General features: G+C 50.2%; 1 protein-coding gene across 3 annotated transcripts in view; it reads right to left on the reverse strand.

Annotated features, from left to right (window-relative positions):
* LOC120500972 (epidermal growth factor receptor kinase substrate 8-like protein 2) overlaps positions 1–17,611 on the reverse strand; it is a 46,620-nt gene that overhangs the window by 22,393 nt on the left and 6,616 nt on the right. Inside the window, exons 2-4 of one of the 3 annotated variants that reach the window (XM_039706564.1) lie at positions 14,822–14,925; positions 5,493–5,557; positions 4,402–4,457 (exon numbers count right to left, since the gene is read on the reverse strand). In XM_039706564.1, coding sequence (XP_039562498.1) covers positions 4,402–4,457; positions 5,493–5,536 — 100 coding nt within the window. In that variant the 5' untranslated portion in view covers positions 5,537–5,557; positions 14,822–14,925. The remainder of the gene's footprint in view (positions 1–4,401; positions 4,458–5,492; positions 5,558–14,821; positions 14,926–17,611) is intronic. The other 2 variants (XM_039706563.1, XM_039706565.1) reach the window with 2 other exon arrangements.

Raw genomic sequence — 17,611 nt, forward strand, 5'->3', positions numbered from 1 at the left:
AGGGTCACCCACACACACAGTGTCAAAGGGGAGCAGGGTAATCTGAAGCTGGAATCTCGGGTGGGAAAGAGGATGTGAAGAAGGGAGCTGGAATAGCACAGAGGCAGTAGGGAGAAGGACAAGGGAGTTATTCAGGGCTGGCAGGAGGGGACAGGAGGAATTAGTGACCTGGGCAAGAAGGCTGGATCTCTGCTGAACCTCAGGCTTTTTCTCCAGTATGATGAAATCTTTAAAGACATGACAGTGAGTGGCACTGTTCTGATGTTGCCCAAATCCCTGTGGATTTAGGTATGGACGTGGTCATCTTGACTCATCAGTGTGGCTGAGCAGGCTTGGCAGGCCACTGCTCCTGCCAGAGCTGTCTCTTGCAGACAATACCAGTGTGTGTTCAATCCTGCAAAAATCCTCTGGTAAAGGTTGTGGGGAAGGAACAGTCCCTCTGTGCTCCTGTCAATAGCAAAGTGACAGCTATGTGGCCTCCAGCTGGAATTGTGAACAAGCTCATGGGTTGGCCAGGGTGTGGGAGAGCCAGCAGCAGGGAATTACAGTCTGGGCACTGTGCTCAGGGCTGCAGGGTCTCATCTCAGAGACCTCTCCATGTGACTGGGGCTGGAGGCCCTGTTGGGATACAAGGAGATCTGTGAGACTCCCAGGAGTTGGTTCATGACCCTTCAAGGTAAGTTACTTCTTCTCCATTGGTGTGTTCTGCCTGGCCAGCACCAAGCAGCTGTCTGTGGCTCAGGGGTGATGGTGGCACCAGTGCAGCCTCTCTGCCCGTGGCTCCCCAGGGAGATGATCCCTGTGCAGGGCCACACTGGGCAGGAAGTGGCTCCTCTCTTTGTGAGAGTGCCTCGTGTCCTGTTACAGCGCCGCAGCCTGGCTTGGGTTACGGGTGTGCAGTGTCAAGTGATCGGCGTCAGCACTGCGCTTCTCCAGCCTAACTCACTGCTCCAAAAGCCCTTTTCCAGCCCTGTCCCTAACCAAGCCTGCTTCTTTCCCAGAATGAGTGCATCGAGGATGGGTGGGTAGGCTGGAACCAGCTGGCTGGGTCTCACCGGCTTGGCCTGGGGGGCTGGAAGGAGGCTAAGCACCGCAGGGACAGACAGCAACCAAACAAAAATGAGCTGCTCCTCCCCACAGCCCTATGAGAAATCACTGCAATCATCAAAGTGCCATGAACTTCTCCTGCTACGCTGCCTAATCCATCAGGAGAGCCAGCCAGCGCTGTTTGACAGCTCTGGAAGCAGCTGAGGGGAACACCTGCAGAAGCCCACCGGGAGTCACCTCAGAAAGGGTGGCAGCAGCTTTCCTGTGCTGTGCAGAAATACTTCCTGCCAGTCCTTCCCATGGGTTCTGCTGGAGCCTGGTTTCCCCCCCACAGGCTTTCATCTGGGCTCAGAACAGACGCCCGTAAGCAGAGAAGCAGCCTAATTTATTTATGGTGTGCATTAACATTTATTCAGCTGGTGGCTGTGTGGGGAGAGAGGTGGCAACCTGAGAGGGGCCAGCCATTCCCTACTGCCAGCTGAGGTGGGACTGCTCCCTGCAGCCACAGACTCCTCCAGAATGTGGAGCTGAACGAAGGTGGTGCTGTTTTACTAAGGGAGGATGAAAGGATTAATGTCCTGCTCCCATGAGAGCCAGGAAACTCCACTGAGGATGGCAGAGCAGCTGGAAAGCATATCCAGCTCTGGTAGGAACAGAGCCAGGGGAGGGTATCTTGGGGCTTTAAGCCAGTTTTGTTGTAGAATTCCCTTTGGTCATCTCTCCTCATCCCTCTGTGCTCACCATAGTGAAGAATACATGGTGGTAGGCAACATACTTGGTGATCAAAGTAATTTCAGCAGTCCAAGTGTGACACCAGAGCCTTCCCCACCCATCAACAGCTGTGTGATGAGGCTGTGTCCTGTGAGGACCTTCACACTATGCCCTGGAGCCCCCCAGAGTGAACTTCCACCTTCACCATCCGGGTGTTTTCCTATGCACAGCCTGAAGCTGCTGCTGTGTTCCAGCCTCACCACAACAATTTTAAATATTCCTCTTTAGGGTCTCCCCTGAGGTGGGTTTAATATTCCCAGCAAGTCCCTGTTGATACTGGGGACATCTTGGCCCTCAGGTAGGACTTTTGTACCCACACTTGGCACCTTTGTCATGTTAGGCCAGTATTACTGTAGAAAAAGCAGCTTTAGAAAGCTAAACCCAAGGCATTGTTCACTTAGAAATAATATTTAGACACCTGTGTGCATTTGAGCTGTCATAACCCAGCGAGCTTTAAATGAGTGGATGCCTGTGTGCTGAGAATTTGGGAGTCACTGCACTCACTTCTTGGAGGTCTGGCAGTGTACGCAGGCTGAGGGTCCAGCCTGATTGCACTGGAGGAAAATGGAAATATGAAAAGTCTTGTCAGCTCCAAATGTCCCTCAGCAGTGTTGTAATCACATAATCAAGGCCAGCTCAGCTTGGTGTGATTTGTTTCATTATGAAACATAATTCTCACTGGAATTTTAGTTCTTGCTTGCCCTCTACTCCCAAATGTGCCAGCTCACAGCAGAAATTAATGCTGGGGGAGGGAGGATCTGAGTGGGAAAGCAACCAAGACATTTAAATATTGGTTTACACGTGCTGAGTGTCTTTTGCTGAATTAGTGGGTGGGTTTCAAGTGCTGCCAAGCAAAATCCCTCTGGATGTGCTCATGCCAGGGGCTGGGCAGGCCAAGAGGCACTGATTTGTGCAGGGAATGCCTGCAGAGCTCATTCTGCATTTCAGTAGTGGCAGGGAAATAGCAGGCAGCTGCTTTACTCCTCCTGAGGATTTGGCCCAGGGACATACAGTTCCCATTTCAGGTGTTCTGGAATTTGGTCAGAGAGGTCCCAACCCTGGTGAATTTGTTTTTGAGGTGTGTTCATACAAAAAAATGTGGAAGATGAAATTCTGTGTTGAAAAGTGCTTATTTGAGAGCAGTGTTTGTTTCCAAGGCAGTCTGTCAGCCTCTCCCTGCACTGGCTTTTGTGACACGGGATTGAGGCATGCTCCCTGTGCCATGGCACCATTAGATCCCCCTCTGGAACCCTGGTGGCTGGAGCCCTGGGCCTGCTGGCACCCATGGGTGCCAGCCTGCAAATCTGCTTGGCTTTAACCCTGTTGTGAGCTCCCAGGTTCATTTTTACACATTCTATAGGGCTGTTTAGCTGGAAACGGCAGCCCTTCTGCCCCTGACGGGATGTGCAGCAGTGCCAGTGCACAGCCAAAGGAATGTGCACTGCCTTGGAGGCAGGAGGAGTTTGTCTGCACTAGCAGCCCTGTGTGCACCCCAAATTCCCACACCTCTTGCTTCTTTATCATGTGTTCCTCTGTCTCTAGAAGTGACTGATGCAGTTCAAACCCCTACTTGGCACCCACCCACCCTGCAGCACCCAGGCCACAAACAGCCCAAATTTCTGCTCTGCCATTTTCTTCTGTTTCATTTCTTGGGAGCTAATTGACGTTAACAATGGCTTCATTTAGCACTAAATACAGCCCCTGCCATCCCACTTCTCCCCAGTGAGGTTGGTCTCTCTGGACACTTCTCCAGGCCACTCCACATGGATAAACTTCCAGCCAAAACCCTTGGGCAAAGGGAGTCACTTCCCAGGGACAAATAAACCACATTGGCAGCTCAGAGATGCTGAAGACAATCTCTGATCAAATAAAAGATGTCCAAGGAAAAGCACACACAGCCTGTTCCTTCCCAATTAAACATCAACCAGGTAAATCCACAGCCCTCAGGTTGGAGAGCTGGCAGGCTCAGACACCCCAAAAACTGCTTGTGTTACCCCAGACAACGCCTAACTTCTTACCCAGGAAATAACTGAGGAAGGTGATTTCTCACATGATTTGTGCTTGCTCTGCCCACCCCAGAGGCCACATTTTCACCTGGGGTACTTGGATCTGCTGAGATCAGGAATAACTGTTATTGATACCTAAATGTGCTCAACACAAACAAGCTGCCTCTTGGACTGTGCACAAACACCCATCCTGCCCATTCCCTGCACTTCCAAAGAGCCAAAGGGCATGGAATTTTCATGGTTCACTAAGTAGTTACAAGAGGATAATCATTAACCTGCTGAGGACAGTCTTTCTTTTGTGAGGCCCTTTATCAGGTGATCTTGCTAACAGACCTGGGGAGGATCTGGGTAAGGGAAGCAACGTTCTGTTCCCACAAAATCCCAACTGTCCCCAGCAGGGGAGGTGTCAGCACAGACATGAGGTGTGTTTTTGCTGCCAGGTCAGGCCAGCCTGTTGCATACGGAACTCTGGATTCATGTGGCTTTGATTGAGTTCCAGCCTAAAGCTCTCCAACACCCACATGCTGCTCTCCAGAGGTGCCTTTGCCATGGGAATATGTTTGCAGGCACGACTCACCGTACAGGTCCTTTGCACTCAGCTTGGAGGCTCCCTCGGCTTTGCCCATGCTGCCACTGAAAAACAAAGAAGGTGCAAATCAACCATCAGCTCCCAAATATTTTTAACTTCGGTTTTCACACAGCAGCTCTGCCCAGAGGGACCAGACCTTCCCTTCCTTGCAAGGCATTTCCTTGTGGGCCGTGCTGGCGGCTCCTGTGCAACCCTACCCGTTATCCACACCACAGGCACATGTCACTGAACCCAGCGGTGGAAACAGGACACGGAGCAGCCCAGCCAGGCCTGTCCCCACTAGAGTTACCTTCACAATGTCCCCTGGAGGGACAGCACTCCGGAGGGGCTGTGTTAAGGACAGCAGTTCCCAGTGTGCCATCAGTGGGAGTTTCAAGGAGACCCCCTCCATGTTATTCCTGAGTCCACCTGAACCTGAGGCAGTGCAAGAGCCAAGGTGATGATCCCTTCTCAATGGACATGTTGGAGATGAACCCCTTGAAGGCAGGTGCTCAGATATAAAACATATCCCATGTAAGGGAGGGTGGAATTGTGTGTAAACAGTTAAATTTTGGGGCGTCAAGTCTCTAAGCACCACATGTGGGGTCATCCCCCATGCCTGGGTAGTGGGTAGGAATGAGCACTCAGGAGATACCTGAGTTTTCTCTGACAGAGGAGGATCCAAGTGGGATCTGAGGCACTGTGGTTGGGCAGTCCTGCATGGAGCAGTGAGCCCATGGGTGCCCAGGGGCTGCTTTGTGCTCTGTCACTGTGTCCCCCTGAGGGCAGGCTGTGGTTTAGGTGCTCATATCCAGTGCAGGAAGGAGGGAGAGAGCTGGTGGCCCTGGCTCCACTGGGAGGTTGCCATGGGCTGCTGTAGCCCGAAGCTGCAGGTGGAGAGGCTCCTGGTATCCCTCTGCTCTCTCCACCTTATGTGCCATTATCAAACCCCATTGCACAGGCCAGGTGATGTGTGAGGCAGTGCCAGTTTATGACGTGCCCAGGAGGGGTGAAACAAACACCAGAGACTTTGGGGATGAGTGGGACTGCTTGGAGTATCCCCTGAACAGTAGGAAGGAGTGGTGCAGGAAGATCCTTACTTTAATGAGCCGGGGTTGCTGTTGAGGGATCCCTTGTGACTCATGTTGCTTCACAGGCCAGGCAACTGCAGCAGAAGCACAAGAGACAGGGTCAGTGGTAATAGAACAGGCTCTCAGGTGGTTTATCCGTGTGCATCCTGCCCTCCCTGCCTCCAAGCTGGGGTCTCCCAGCAGATGAAGCAGTCAGGTGAGTACAAGGGTGTTTCCTCCCTGTTCTCAGTCACCTCTCACTGCTCCGACCGAGGCTGAAGGTGACACATCCCAGGATGTTTTTTCAAAACCTATTTCCACCTCTCCCTCTGCCCTTCCATTCCAGGCACACCTCAACTTTGTGACGTTCCAGCACATGTTTTTCCAGCAGCACTGTCCTGCCTAAAGTTAAACAGGGACTGAGGTGGCCTTTGCCTCTGGTCTGTCCCAGGTGCCTGTGCCCATGTGCTCATGGCTGTGTGTCCCAAGTCATTTGTCATGACTAGAGTGCCATTAGCTTTTGTTATGTGGTAATTTTAAGCTCTATACCAGCTGTTATAGTATCTTTATGAGGGGATTACTCACATAAAGAAAAATGGGATAAATGAATGCTGCTCCACTGGCAGCTCAGGGATGAAGGAAAATGTACCGCAGTGAGTGGTTAGTGAAAGGAAGACAGGATCAGCACAGATTATTTTCCTCCTCATTCCAGAGAGAATTAGATTGTGGGAGAAGATGTGAGAGAGATCCAGACACTGTTCTGACAGCAGAACTGCAAGGGAAGAGAGACAAATCCTGAAAACAAATATAACGAGATCTTGGGGAATAATTTGTTTTGGTATCTGAGCTCTTCACCTTTGCTGCAGAGAAGCCAAGGCAAAGTCCTAAAAATTTTTAAGTCTCTTTTGGAATGTTCAGGGGCACTTCTGTGCCTAGGTCAGACCCTGCTTACCTCATAGTAAGGTTGTCAGAATTCAAAGGTTTGTCTTTGAAATACTTGTTGCTGGCCTAAAGGAAAAAATTCCTCAGTGTCCTCAGTGGGATTTCCTGCAAGGGAACTGCTGAGTGTGCTTGGCATGTGCCAAGGGCTGCCATGACAGCCGTGGGCAGGCAGTGGAGCCTCCTTCAAGGGTTTGCACTGAATCTAGGCTAAAGTGTGTGTAATCCCCAGGGAATACTTTGGAGTCATCCCTGACACCTGGGATTTCCCCTCTGGAGGCTGACTGTCTGCTGCAGGGTTTGTTGTATCACCAGCAGAGCTGCCCTAGATTCCTTATGTATCCGTATTTACTCCTCATGTTGGAACACTTGTGGTATTTTGCTCTGTGTGTTTCACCCTGAGGTGAGGGCAGAGAGAGTTTTCTCACTGATCTTATCAGAACTGTCAGTGGGATGTCAGAGGGATGCATTTATGAGGATGTTGGTGAAGTACTTGGCTGTACACAGACTGCATGGAGAACCCCAGCATGTTTTGGGCTCAGCCTTGCAACTTTCAGCCTGTTTTCTGTCACTGTAACACACTCAGCTTGGAGACACTGCTAGAAAGGACTCTCAAGTGCATTTTAGTAGCTAGTGTGTTAAATTCCCTCTTTTTTGTCTCTTTTGTGGTTGATATTGAAATCCCTATGCACACCTATAAGAGGTATTAATTCATAACCACATTAGAATAGAAACCTGGTGGTCTGCCAACCCCTCTGAGTGTAATAAAACCTATCCCTGTGCCCAAGCTTGGATACCTGTGAATTTTTCCTCTGTTAATAGCTGTCTGCTGGTTTCCTTTTACATTCCTCAAACTGTTCCTATCTCCTAGATCTCTCTGTGCATTAGCATAAGATACCTGGAAAAGAGAACTTGGGCTCTTAAAAACCCCCGCTCTGTTCTGTTTACTCTGCACCACCCAATCACTTGAGTCCCACAGCTGATGATAGCTGGGAGTGTTTCTGCATATTAGTGTCATATTTCTGGCTCTCTTTTTCTTACTGCCCCAGGGCCATGCCCTAATGTACTGAAATCCAGGTTACTCCAGCAGGAATGTGTCACCAGGTTTGGCCCATGGAGCTCAGACCTGTCCCAGCCCCAGCTGTGAAGAACCAGGAGGAACCAGGGATCCAGCTGAGGTCACCCTGGCTTTTATTTCTCCTTCCTATGCTGTGTCCAAAAACTAAACCTCTGGGATCTGCTCTTTGAAGAGCCCATCTGGGCAACCCAGGGTGGCTGCCAGAGGTGCAGACTCCATGGCAGTGGCAGAGGAGTCTGGCTTTCTGGGTGAAGCAGGACCAGCCCTGAATTTTTCATCTCATGGTGGTTAATAAAGTCCTGATGGGATCAGCTGGTGCTCCCAAATGATAAGCTGTCCTCTCTTCCAGGGTGCCTGTGTCCCAAAGAGGCCATGAAACTGGAAGCAGTGCACACACCTGCCAAATCACAAGGTCCTTATCATGCTGGGCTCCCTTTTCTTTGTTTATTCCTGCAATTTTCCTATTTGCCCTTTGCTCAGCTCTCCCTGCTGCGTTCAGGCCGTGGCCGTGCTCAGCCTTGTGTTGGTCACAGCAAAGGCGTGGTGTGGTGCTGGCCAAGTGAAACCAGGATGGAGCCTCATGCCAAAGCTTTTAATTCAGCGTTAATTGCCGAATATTAATTGAATCTGAACTGGAAGACTGCAAGGGGGAAGGGCACATTCCTAAGGGGTTGGAGACTTTCTAATGAATCTGCTAAATCAAGAGGCAACTGGGCTTGTGAAAGGTGAAGGAGGGCTAAGAGCACTTCACCTGAAATGTGCACAGAACTAAGACACAAGAGATGAAGCTGTGGGCTGGCCTTCCCTAGGTTCTCCCTCCCCTTGGGAGCATCCTTAAGAGCTCCCACAGTCTGCAGCCTCAGCCAGATGTTGTCTCTTCTCCCTGCCTTGATTAGAGGGTTCTGATCTCCCCCTTATCTCCCAGCAGGTGTGGCTGCTGCCTCCTCCTTCCCCAGCGGGAGGAGCGTAGGAAGGGAGGTGAGACACAAGTGTCACCATGCAATGTGTGGCTGTGCAGGTGTCACCTTTGACTCAGCCTAATCAAAGCCAATTTCAAGACCATCACCCACCCTTTTGCTGGTGCAGGGCAGAGTCTCTGCTTGGGTCACCAAGCAAGGCAGCTGAGCCTCACACATGAGCATGGTATGGAATGAGATATGGACTCCAGGAGCTAAGCCAGGCTCAAATTCAGTCCACTGCCACTGGAGCAACTACAGCTAAACTACATGGCTAAATTCTGGCACCTTGATCTGGCCCAGGCCAGGTCCCACAGGGACTTAGGGAGGCCAGCCCAAATCAGTGCTGAAGGCCATCAAGGTGGGTGAAGACACGTTGTACTTTAAAGCACAGGAAATCCCTCTCCCTGACTTTCCGGCCAGTCTTATCCTTGTAGGTCAAATATCCTCCCAAAGACACATGGAGCCGTGACAGGAGCCTGGCATTGTCTGAGCCACATTTCTGTACTTTTATAGCAAATGGAAGCTAGCCATGCATTGTTTTGGCTTTCTCTGAGTCTCTTTGAAGAGGGAGCTGTGACATTGATCCCTCTTGTCCAAGGGTGGAGAAGCACTTTGTGAAGGGAAAGAGTAATACCTCTTTCTCCTCTCTGGGCTGATCTCTGCTATTGTTTTACTTTATTTTTATTAGGTATAGTTCTCCCTTATCTGCTGTGGTCAGACTTCTTATAGGGCATGGAAAGGACATGAAAAATTCTGGATTCTGGGTCAAGATTGGACAGTGTGCAAATGTGAAATACTAGTGGGGTTTTTAGGGCTATTATTATGATTATCATCATCACTGTTAATAACAGCAGCATCTGGTGTTTGTGGATTTTTCTCTTCATGGGTCTAAGACCTTTAAGACTGAGACTGGGTTTGTTGGTATCAGAGAATATTAGGATGTGATTGTAGCAGCAAGGATTTATGCTGGTCAGAACAGAATGGTTTTTGCTGGAACAAAAAACATGGCAAAACAGTAGAAAAACATGGCAAAACCCCCAAAAACCTTAAGCTAAGTGACCTAGGAGTAATAGCAAGTTTTTCCAAGCATGTTATAACCCTTGCCTGTGTTTTCATCAATCATCCCACCAAAATCTGCCTGGGGCAACAGGACTTCCCAATTCCCCATCAGCCATGGTGAAGGGAGTCTCTGCACCAGGAGGTGATGGGGCTTGGGCACTGGGGAGACCCCTGGGATGGAAATGCTCCCTGGGACCCTGCCTGGGGTGAGGGGTCCAATGTAACCCTGCTGTCTGTGTGTGCATCCCGTGCCAGGGGGATGGGCCAGGCAGAAATGCTGGACTGGCAGCAGCCTTGGCAGTAACATAAAGCGTCAGAGAGAAACATGAGCTGGCCACCACACGATGTTATCTCTTAGACTTCCCAGGCCCACAAAAGCTGTCTGTTAGGGCTGCTGGGTCTTTTCCTACAGGAATGTCATGCTGGAGAAAGCTGTTTGATGGGCTGTGCTGTAAAGCTTGGGCTGCTTGGACTCACAGGAGAGTAAAGGGAGAAAAGGCACCATGGTGTGTGTGGGTCCTGCATTGCTCCTGCTCCAGACAGTTCCCCCAGCCCCTGGGAGTATCCCACCAGTTCCCACAATCCATCCTGTCCTCTCTGATGGTATAGAAGGAGCTGGCAGGTAGGGAAGGCCACAATCCCACATCAAACCACTAATTAAACAGCTTTTGGGCATTAGTGGGGCAGTGGGACATGCGTGCTTGGGGCTTCTCATGAGACACCAAGAGTCCTAAATTCACACAAACTGGTTTAAATCTCTCAAAGTGGTTGTGAGAGGGACCCCAGGAGCTGTGGTTGACTTGAGAACTTCACATGGGTCTCTGGTCTGCTGGTCCAGGCTCCTGGAACCACCCTTCTCCAGCTTTTAGTTGCTTTTATGAACCTGCCTGTAAGAATGGCTTCTGTAAGAATGGGTTAACCAGGAGAAACTCAGGGTCTCTGCCAGGAACATGCACTCACAAAAAAAATACTTTTTAGGTTAGTCATAAAGCATCAGGAAATGCAAATCCAGAGCAGAGAGGCTGACAGCCAAACAGAGGAACAGGTTGTTGTTTCTCCTTGGAGAAGCAAGCCAGGATCTTGTCCCATCCAAAATTTCCAAACCCTGTTTTTGCAAAATCAGGCCTTGGTTGTTCAGCAGGACCAAGTCAGAACTTCACCACTCAGTTTTAATGGTGGTGATTCCTGCTTTGGAAAGGGGAACACATCCAGATGACACTGCCTGGAGAGCCTGGTGGCTGCAGTTCCCACTGTTATCTGTGCTGTTCGAGATGCCTTTACAGCACCCCAAGTTTGGGAAAGTGGCAAGTCCTCTGTTTTTTTCCTTCTTCCACCCTTTCAAGTTACCTTTACAGTGACAGAGCCACTCAGGATCATGGGTCCCTTTGGAAAGACATAAGCCTGTGGAAGGGGGGAGCGTGTGTGGAGCTCCAGGGTGTGTGTGGCACGTGCCACGTTCCAGCAGAGGCAGTCCCCAGGTACAACCTGCCAGGTGTCTGAAGGAAACACTCCCTGCTCTGCACATCAAATTGTTCACATTGTGGAGATTCTCCAGAAGACAAGCACCTGGATAAATATAACCCAGCCCAACAGGTCTGGGCAGAGAGGAACCAAATGTTCTTCAGCCTCCACGGCAGAAGTGACAGCCACTCATTTTGACTGAGGCATCTCAGATCTACAGCCCGCCCCATACCAGCTTTGGTGGACACTGACCCCCCTTTGAATCCCATCTGGATTTCCTTTCGGTCTCCAAGGGGCTGAAATGGAGCCTTGGGAGCTCAGAAACACAAACTGGCACTACAGAGCAAAAGTGCCAATATTTACATATTCCTGATGGGAGATTAATGAACTACCACAGAGAGAATGTGTCCATGGTGATCCACAAGCAGACCTTAATTTAGGTCCCAATCTGGAGTCCAGTGGCACTGGAGGCCTTGGTGCCCACAGGCTGGAGCAGGAAAGGAAAGATCTGAACCGAAAATGAGGAGCTTTTATATTCCTGCCAGAAAGTAAAACCTTCCTCCCAGAACTACAACCAAAAGCAAGTCTGGACAGCGCCCTGCTCTATAAATACTCAGGGAAAATGCACAAGTAGCCACAGTTTCCAAGATCTTGGGAAAAAATGGAAGCTGGTTCCACTACCCCTTGAAAAGACTTGTTTGCAGAGTCCTGGTGCCGAGTCACAGCTCCTGGATTTACACTTTTCCTCTCTGTTCCTGAATTCTGCAGGAGCTGGGTGGCAGGAAAACAGGGAGCAGGTTTGGGCTTGCTGTGTGTCTTGCCAGGGGTTCCAAGGTGAGCATTATCCACGCTTGGGCTGCAATTTAGAAAACTAGAGAGCCAGGCCCAGAAACAGCACATTAAATATTAATGGATGCTTTTGGAAAGATGGAGGGAGGTGAATGAGCATTCCTTACATAAAACCTCATTAAATGGTTTAAAATGAAAGACCCCAGTTCAAAACTACCTGACTGGGAGAAAGTGTCATGAGTCACTTGTACTGCTCAGGAAGAAAAACCAGCATGACGCGTTCCCTCAGCTTCCTGGGAAGAGAGGAGTTTTGTGAGGAATTTTGTAGCTTTTTCCCCTCTGTCCTGTTTTTGTTTTGTGCCCACACCTTCTGTGAGCTAATCCTGTCCCTAGCACCACCCAGCTGCTGGGAGGTGGGAGCCAAGGAGCTGTGGGAGGCTGGAGCTGGCCGTGGGACTGTCTAGGCAGGATGCAAGGGAAAGGCTGGACGGCTCCAGTGCCGCCAGGTCCTGTGGGTGTAGCATGCCTGGTGTTCAAAAAGTTTGCTGAAGCACTGGTGGTTGTCAGGCTGAAGGTTTCTCTGCTCTGCATTCTTATTCATCTCACATCTCCCAAAAATTATCCCCTTTTCCCAGCCTCGTGCTGTACTCTCAGCACTGGTTCACCAGCAGCAAGGGGTTTAAAGTTGTTATTTTTAGACATGGGAAGGATTTCACACTTTTGATGAAAGAGAAGCTTTTTCTTTGCTCTGTCTAAAAATCAGGACTCATAGATGAGGTCAGTAAAAATAGGGAGTGACTCTGCCTGTGCATGTCATATTCCAGAGCAGGACAGATAACGGCTGAGCCCAGCCTGGAGGAGGGCATTAATCACCTTTGTGTTCAGGCAAAACACCAAAATCCTGAAACTGGCTGTGTGCTCATGTTCCTGGCTGCGTGCTCATGTTCCTGGCTGCAGGCACCAGCTCTCAGAGCTGTTCCTCATGTGCACCTCCTGCAGAGCTGGAATATTTCTCTGATGGCTTTTCCAAGCTCGAAGGCATCTGTGGAACAGCTGGGAGACTCGGTGAAAGGCTGGCACCGGTGGGGGTTGCAGACTGCCCAGCCCTGGAAGTGTCCAAGGCCAGGTTGGACAGGGCTTGGAGCAACCTGGTTTATGGGAAGGTGTCCCTGCCCATGGCAGGGGGTGGAGCTGGGCTTTAAGATCCCTTCCAACCCAAACCATCCCAGAATCTGTGAGCATGGGCTAAAGCTTGGATGGAGTTGTGAGGGTTCCTGTTGTGTCCCTACTGCTTCCCACAGTAATGTCACAGCTCTGATGGAGAGAAGGACAGTGGAGCGGTGCTTGTCGTGGTGGGATTTCCAGGAACAAAGCTCAGGACTGTGACATCCATGCTGGAAGGTGGTGCTCTGTTTATACAAAGCACCCACAACAAGACTGCTTCTTCCAGAAGCTTCAAAGCTGCCTGGTCCAACAGGGGCTATGCTGATATCATCCCCTGGGTGGTCCTGGTTTGTCTGGTGGGGATCAATCATTTCTCACTATGTGTGGATGTACAGGTAGGGGACAGGTTGGCCTTGCTGTTTGAGCTAATCACTCAAGTGTCTTAATTTTCCATTAGATAATTGCTGTAATGTGTAAGAACATGGTGCCCTCCTCACATCAATCCTGTGCAATCTCTAAAGCCAGCCTCAGCATTCCTTCCTCCTTACCCCTAACAGGACAGCTGTAAAGCCTAACAGATGCATTTGGCAGGCAGATTCATTTGCCACAGTAATTCCCAATCTTTAGCCCCAGGCAGAGCACGATACACCTGACCATCCTTGCCTAGCTACTGCCAGCCCAAACTGGGTTGAAAAGCACCAAGAAAAGCTGGGGGGTGTGGCTGGTTCCTCAGGAGGGGCAAGAGGGAGTCTTGTTTGTCAGTGCACTCCCCCGTGCTGACTGGTTCAGGAGCAAGACAGAGCTGCTGAGATCCAAGGGACCTTTCCACCACCTCCTCCTAAAGGAAAGGCATTTTTGGTCACTCCCTGAAATGCTGATTCACTTCCCTGGCAGAAATTCAGGCATGTAGCAGGGCAGTTGGTGTGCCAAGAGCTTTTTCTCTATCAGAGAAAAGCTGTTATTAGGCTGAGAGCCACTCTGGGGCCACATTTAGCTTCAGTTTGTCTCCAGCAATGTCAGCTCAAAGTCTCTGGGGTTGGATGAGGATTGGTAAATCTGCATGAAGTAATTGGTCAATCTGAACTAAAAATCCTTTTCTGCCTATGTAGAAAGGTCACAGCATCCCATCTTTCCCAAAAAAAGGGAGAGGGCTGCAGCCCATCTCCCTCTGCCTATCCCAGGGAGGAGCTATTCCACTCTGCTCCTGTTGCAAATCTTTGCCCATAGCAATAGGGACTTGGGGCTTGGGAAGCATCAGTCATTTTCATTTCCTGCTCTAAAACTCATCCTGGGCTTTTTGTTGGGAGGGTGGGGCAGAAGAATTAAAGGAGGAGATTAATCTCTTAAAAATCCCATTTGATATTTAAGGCTTTTCCAGCCCTTTTAAGCTAATGATGACAACATTCATTGCTATCTCTTCCCATCCTATTTTGTGCTTCCTACTCATATCCTGCCCGGGTATTTTTGGCTATTTGTAACAATTCATTTCAGCTAAAACTTGGCACATGGAAAATTGGCTCCGAGTGTCACTGCAGGAAAACAGCCTGACACCAGTTTAACCAGCTCAGTGGTGGCTCCTGGAGATGTGGTGGGGCTCAGGTCAGCTTTTAGTCTGAAAACGTCACTTGAGCTTTTTTAGTAGTAGTCTAATGTAGCTTTTGCCTTCTATAGTTGGTATTTTAATATGTATTATCATGGTAGATAAAATTTTAAATGGAAAAATGGTGATTTATCCCTTCCCATTCACCTCTGAAAGGCAGAAATGGGAGTTCATGCAAAGGGACTCTTGCTGTCCATCATTGATTTGTTTTACATGCAAAATGCTGAGACTTTTGGATTTTCACAGAGTCTCTGTAGGAACCATAATATTCATTGACAGTACAAAACATGTTCTGCTTCAAAATACTCACACCCAGCTGAAGGATGCCCTGCTCTGTTTCTGGAGTCAGAAGACAAGATGTACAGTCACAGGAAATCACTGGGTTGATTTCCAATGTTTGGGCTTTCAGTGAAGCTGTTGATGAGACCACAGAAGGGTTTTTCAGCCTGAACATCCAGTTACCCAGTAACCAAAACAGTCCCAGGAGAGATCATTCCAAAACCAAAATAAACCCCATTCCCTTTGCCCTTTGTTCTGTATAGAATAGAAGGATGTGTGAGGCTGGGTTTATCAAAATAATTCAAATGGCAGTTTCTAATCTTGCGGTGCAGAATTGTATTAACAATCTTGCCACCAAAAAAAAAATTAATCTCTTGGAAGGGCGAGGAGGAAAAAGCACAATTGGTCCATGGAGAGGCTGGGATGGGAGTCTGAGCTGGGCCAGGAGGAACCAGACTGATTTCAGGGCTGAGAAGGGGAGAGAAGAGTTTCCTGCAGCCCCTTAAAGAGGAAATGCTTCCCTGGCCACTACTGTTTGCCCACAGGGTCTTTGGCATGGAGATTTCCAGTTCCAAAGTCTAAAGCTGTGCGGGGCACATGAAGGACAGGGTTTCTGCTCTGGGAACCACAACACTGTGGAGCAGGTTTGCCCAGGGAGGTTGTGCCATCTCATTCTTGGAGATTTTCAAGAACAGCAGGAGTGAACTGTGCAGCCTGTTCTGATTTCAGAGCTGACCCTGCTTGAGGTTGGACTGGAGATCTCCTGAGGTGCCTTCTGGCCTGGATAACCCTGTAATCCTCAGAGGAGAGGGTGAAAGGAGCAAGAATCCCTCTTATGCCAGGTGGGCAAGGTGTGTGTGGAAGGATCAGGGCAGCTGGCACACAGTGGGGCCAACACAGGGCACGTGGATGCTCCTGCAGCCAAAGGGGAGCCAGGTGGTGCTTACCATGACCTGGGGTTTAAAACCACTGAACTCTCCTTGCTGGCCTGACTGTCATTGGGGTCTGATCCTTAAATGAGCCACAGCCTTCTCTGGGGCAGAGAAGGGCTGGCAGAAGCAGAGTTGTGCCTAAACATGCACACTGGAGAACCTGGTATATTTTGGGAAGGTTGTTCTGCAGGGAGGGGCAGGCGGCCCTGAGAGCACAGGAATACCTGTGGTTTGGGAAGGACAAAGGGCTGTTCCTGGTGCTCCCCAGCCAGGTGCTCCTGAATCCTACCCTGGGGGCCTACAGCTGAGCTCACAGATGCTCAGAGATGTCATGAGTTATCCAAGTGCTCCTTTAGCTTGAGTTGTTAGGACAGGATTCCAAGAGAAGGACCTGTGTGTCCATCACCCACGTGGCACTGGAGCAGAGCACGGCCTCTGTGAGCAGCACTCTGGCAGTCACAGGCACCTGACAAGGGCAGATCGTGTTGGAAGCAGCTCTGGGAAAATACCAGGGACTGCTGAGGATGGTGGCAGCCCAGATCTCCCCCATAACCTTCTCCAGCTTCACATCAGCCTTCTCACCTCTGACTGTTTGCTCACCAGCTGTTGGGAGGCAGGGAAAAGTGATCAGGGAGCAGGAGTGTCTCCAGGCTCATGCCAGGAGTGGAGCAGATGTTCAGGGACCTGTCTGGTCTAGTTTGCATGTGGCTGTGGCAGGGCTTTGGCTGCTTGGCTGGTTTCAGACCTCCCTTCCTGGGCTGTGACTAAACCTGTACAACGTTTCCTTCCACTGAGCAGTCACTGAGGCCAGAGCTCCTCTCCTCCCTTCATCCTCCCCTTGGCTCTGAGGAGCCAGGAACAGCTGCCCAGATGTGGGGTGGTCTATCACCTTTCCCATCACCTGCCCTCAGTTCTGCTTGGTGGCAGGCTGGGGGCACACACGGCTGCAGCACTCATGGATATCTGGAGGAAAAGCCAGGAACAAGATGGCAGCACAGGAAGCCTCTCTGCATTTCCCAGCCTCCAGCAGTGGGAGTGAAGAGCTCCTGGTACCCTTTTCCATCCGTGACTTTCTCCAACTGCGTTTGGCCAAGCTGTGTAAACTTTGGACATCCTGAATGGCCTGTGGCAGGGTGCTCTGTGCTTGGCTCTGCACGGTGCTCTCAGCCCCCTCCTTTTGTTCCTGCTGCACTCACCAGCTGCTGGTTTCATGGGATGCCCCCCAGCTCTGTCAGCAGGAAGCAGCTGGTCCCTCATTCCCTGTCTCCATGCCACAGGCTGTGTCACAGATCTCAAGGAGAGCAGCATCTCAGTGTCCCTCTCCCAAGCTGAAGAGCACTGCAAGTTTCAGGGCTGAAGTCACAGATACAGGGGCTGCTCCTGGCTTGTTTTTAAGCTCAGAGCAGACGCAGCAGCAGCAAAAGGTGCTTCCTTGTCAAGAGATTGCTCGGGCAGTCGATGGCCCAACCACACCTTGGGTGTTACCTGCTCGTTCTGGCAGAGACTAGCAATGAGCACAGCTCTGGTACATTTGCTCTCAATTTATCCTGTTGAACCTGCTCCTGCCTCGCTCCGTGCAGCAGCTTCTCTGACAGAGACACAGCTTTTCTGGCTTTTTTTAAGCTACTAAAACTTTATCAACCTATTTTCCAAGCAATAGCAACCCACAGCAAACCTGACAGTCTTGAAGTTATCCCTGAGAGCCTTTCATGCTACTTTTACACTCCTGTCCTGCACCTTCTGTTGCAAAACAAACAAGGGGGAAAAATCCAAATCAATATTTTCCTTGTGTTTTGACTTTGGCTTGAATGCCAGGTTGGAGTGAGCATGTACCTGGATGCTGCACTAGAGACTTCCTTCACCAGCTGGGTTCCCTGCTATGGAAACTC

The sequence above is a fragment of the Passer montanus genome, unplaced genomic scaffold, assembly GCF_014805655.1.
Source record: "Passer montanus isolate IOZ18808 unplaced genomic scaffold, ASM1480565v1 scaffold194, whole genome shotgun sequence".
Lineage (NCBI taxonomy): Eukaryota > Metazoa > Chordata > Aves > Passeriformes > Passeridae > Passer > Passer montanus.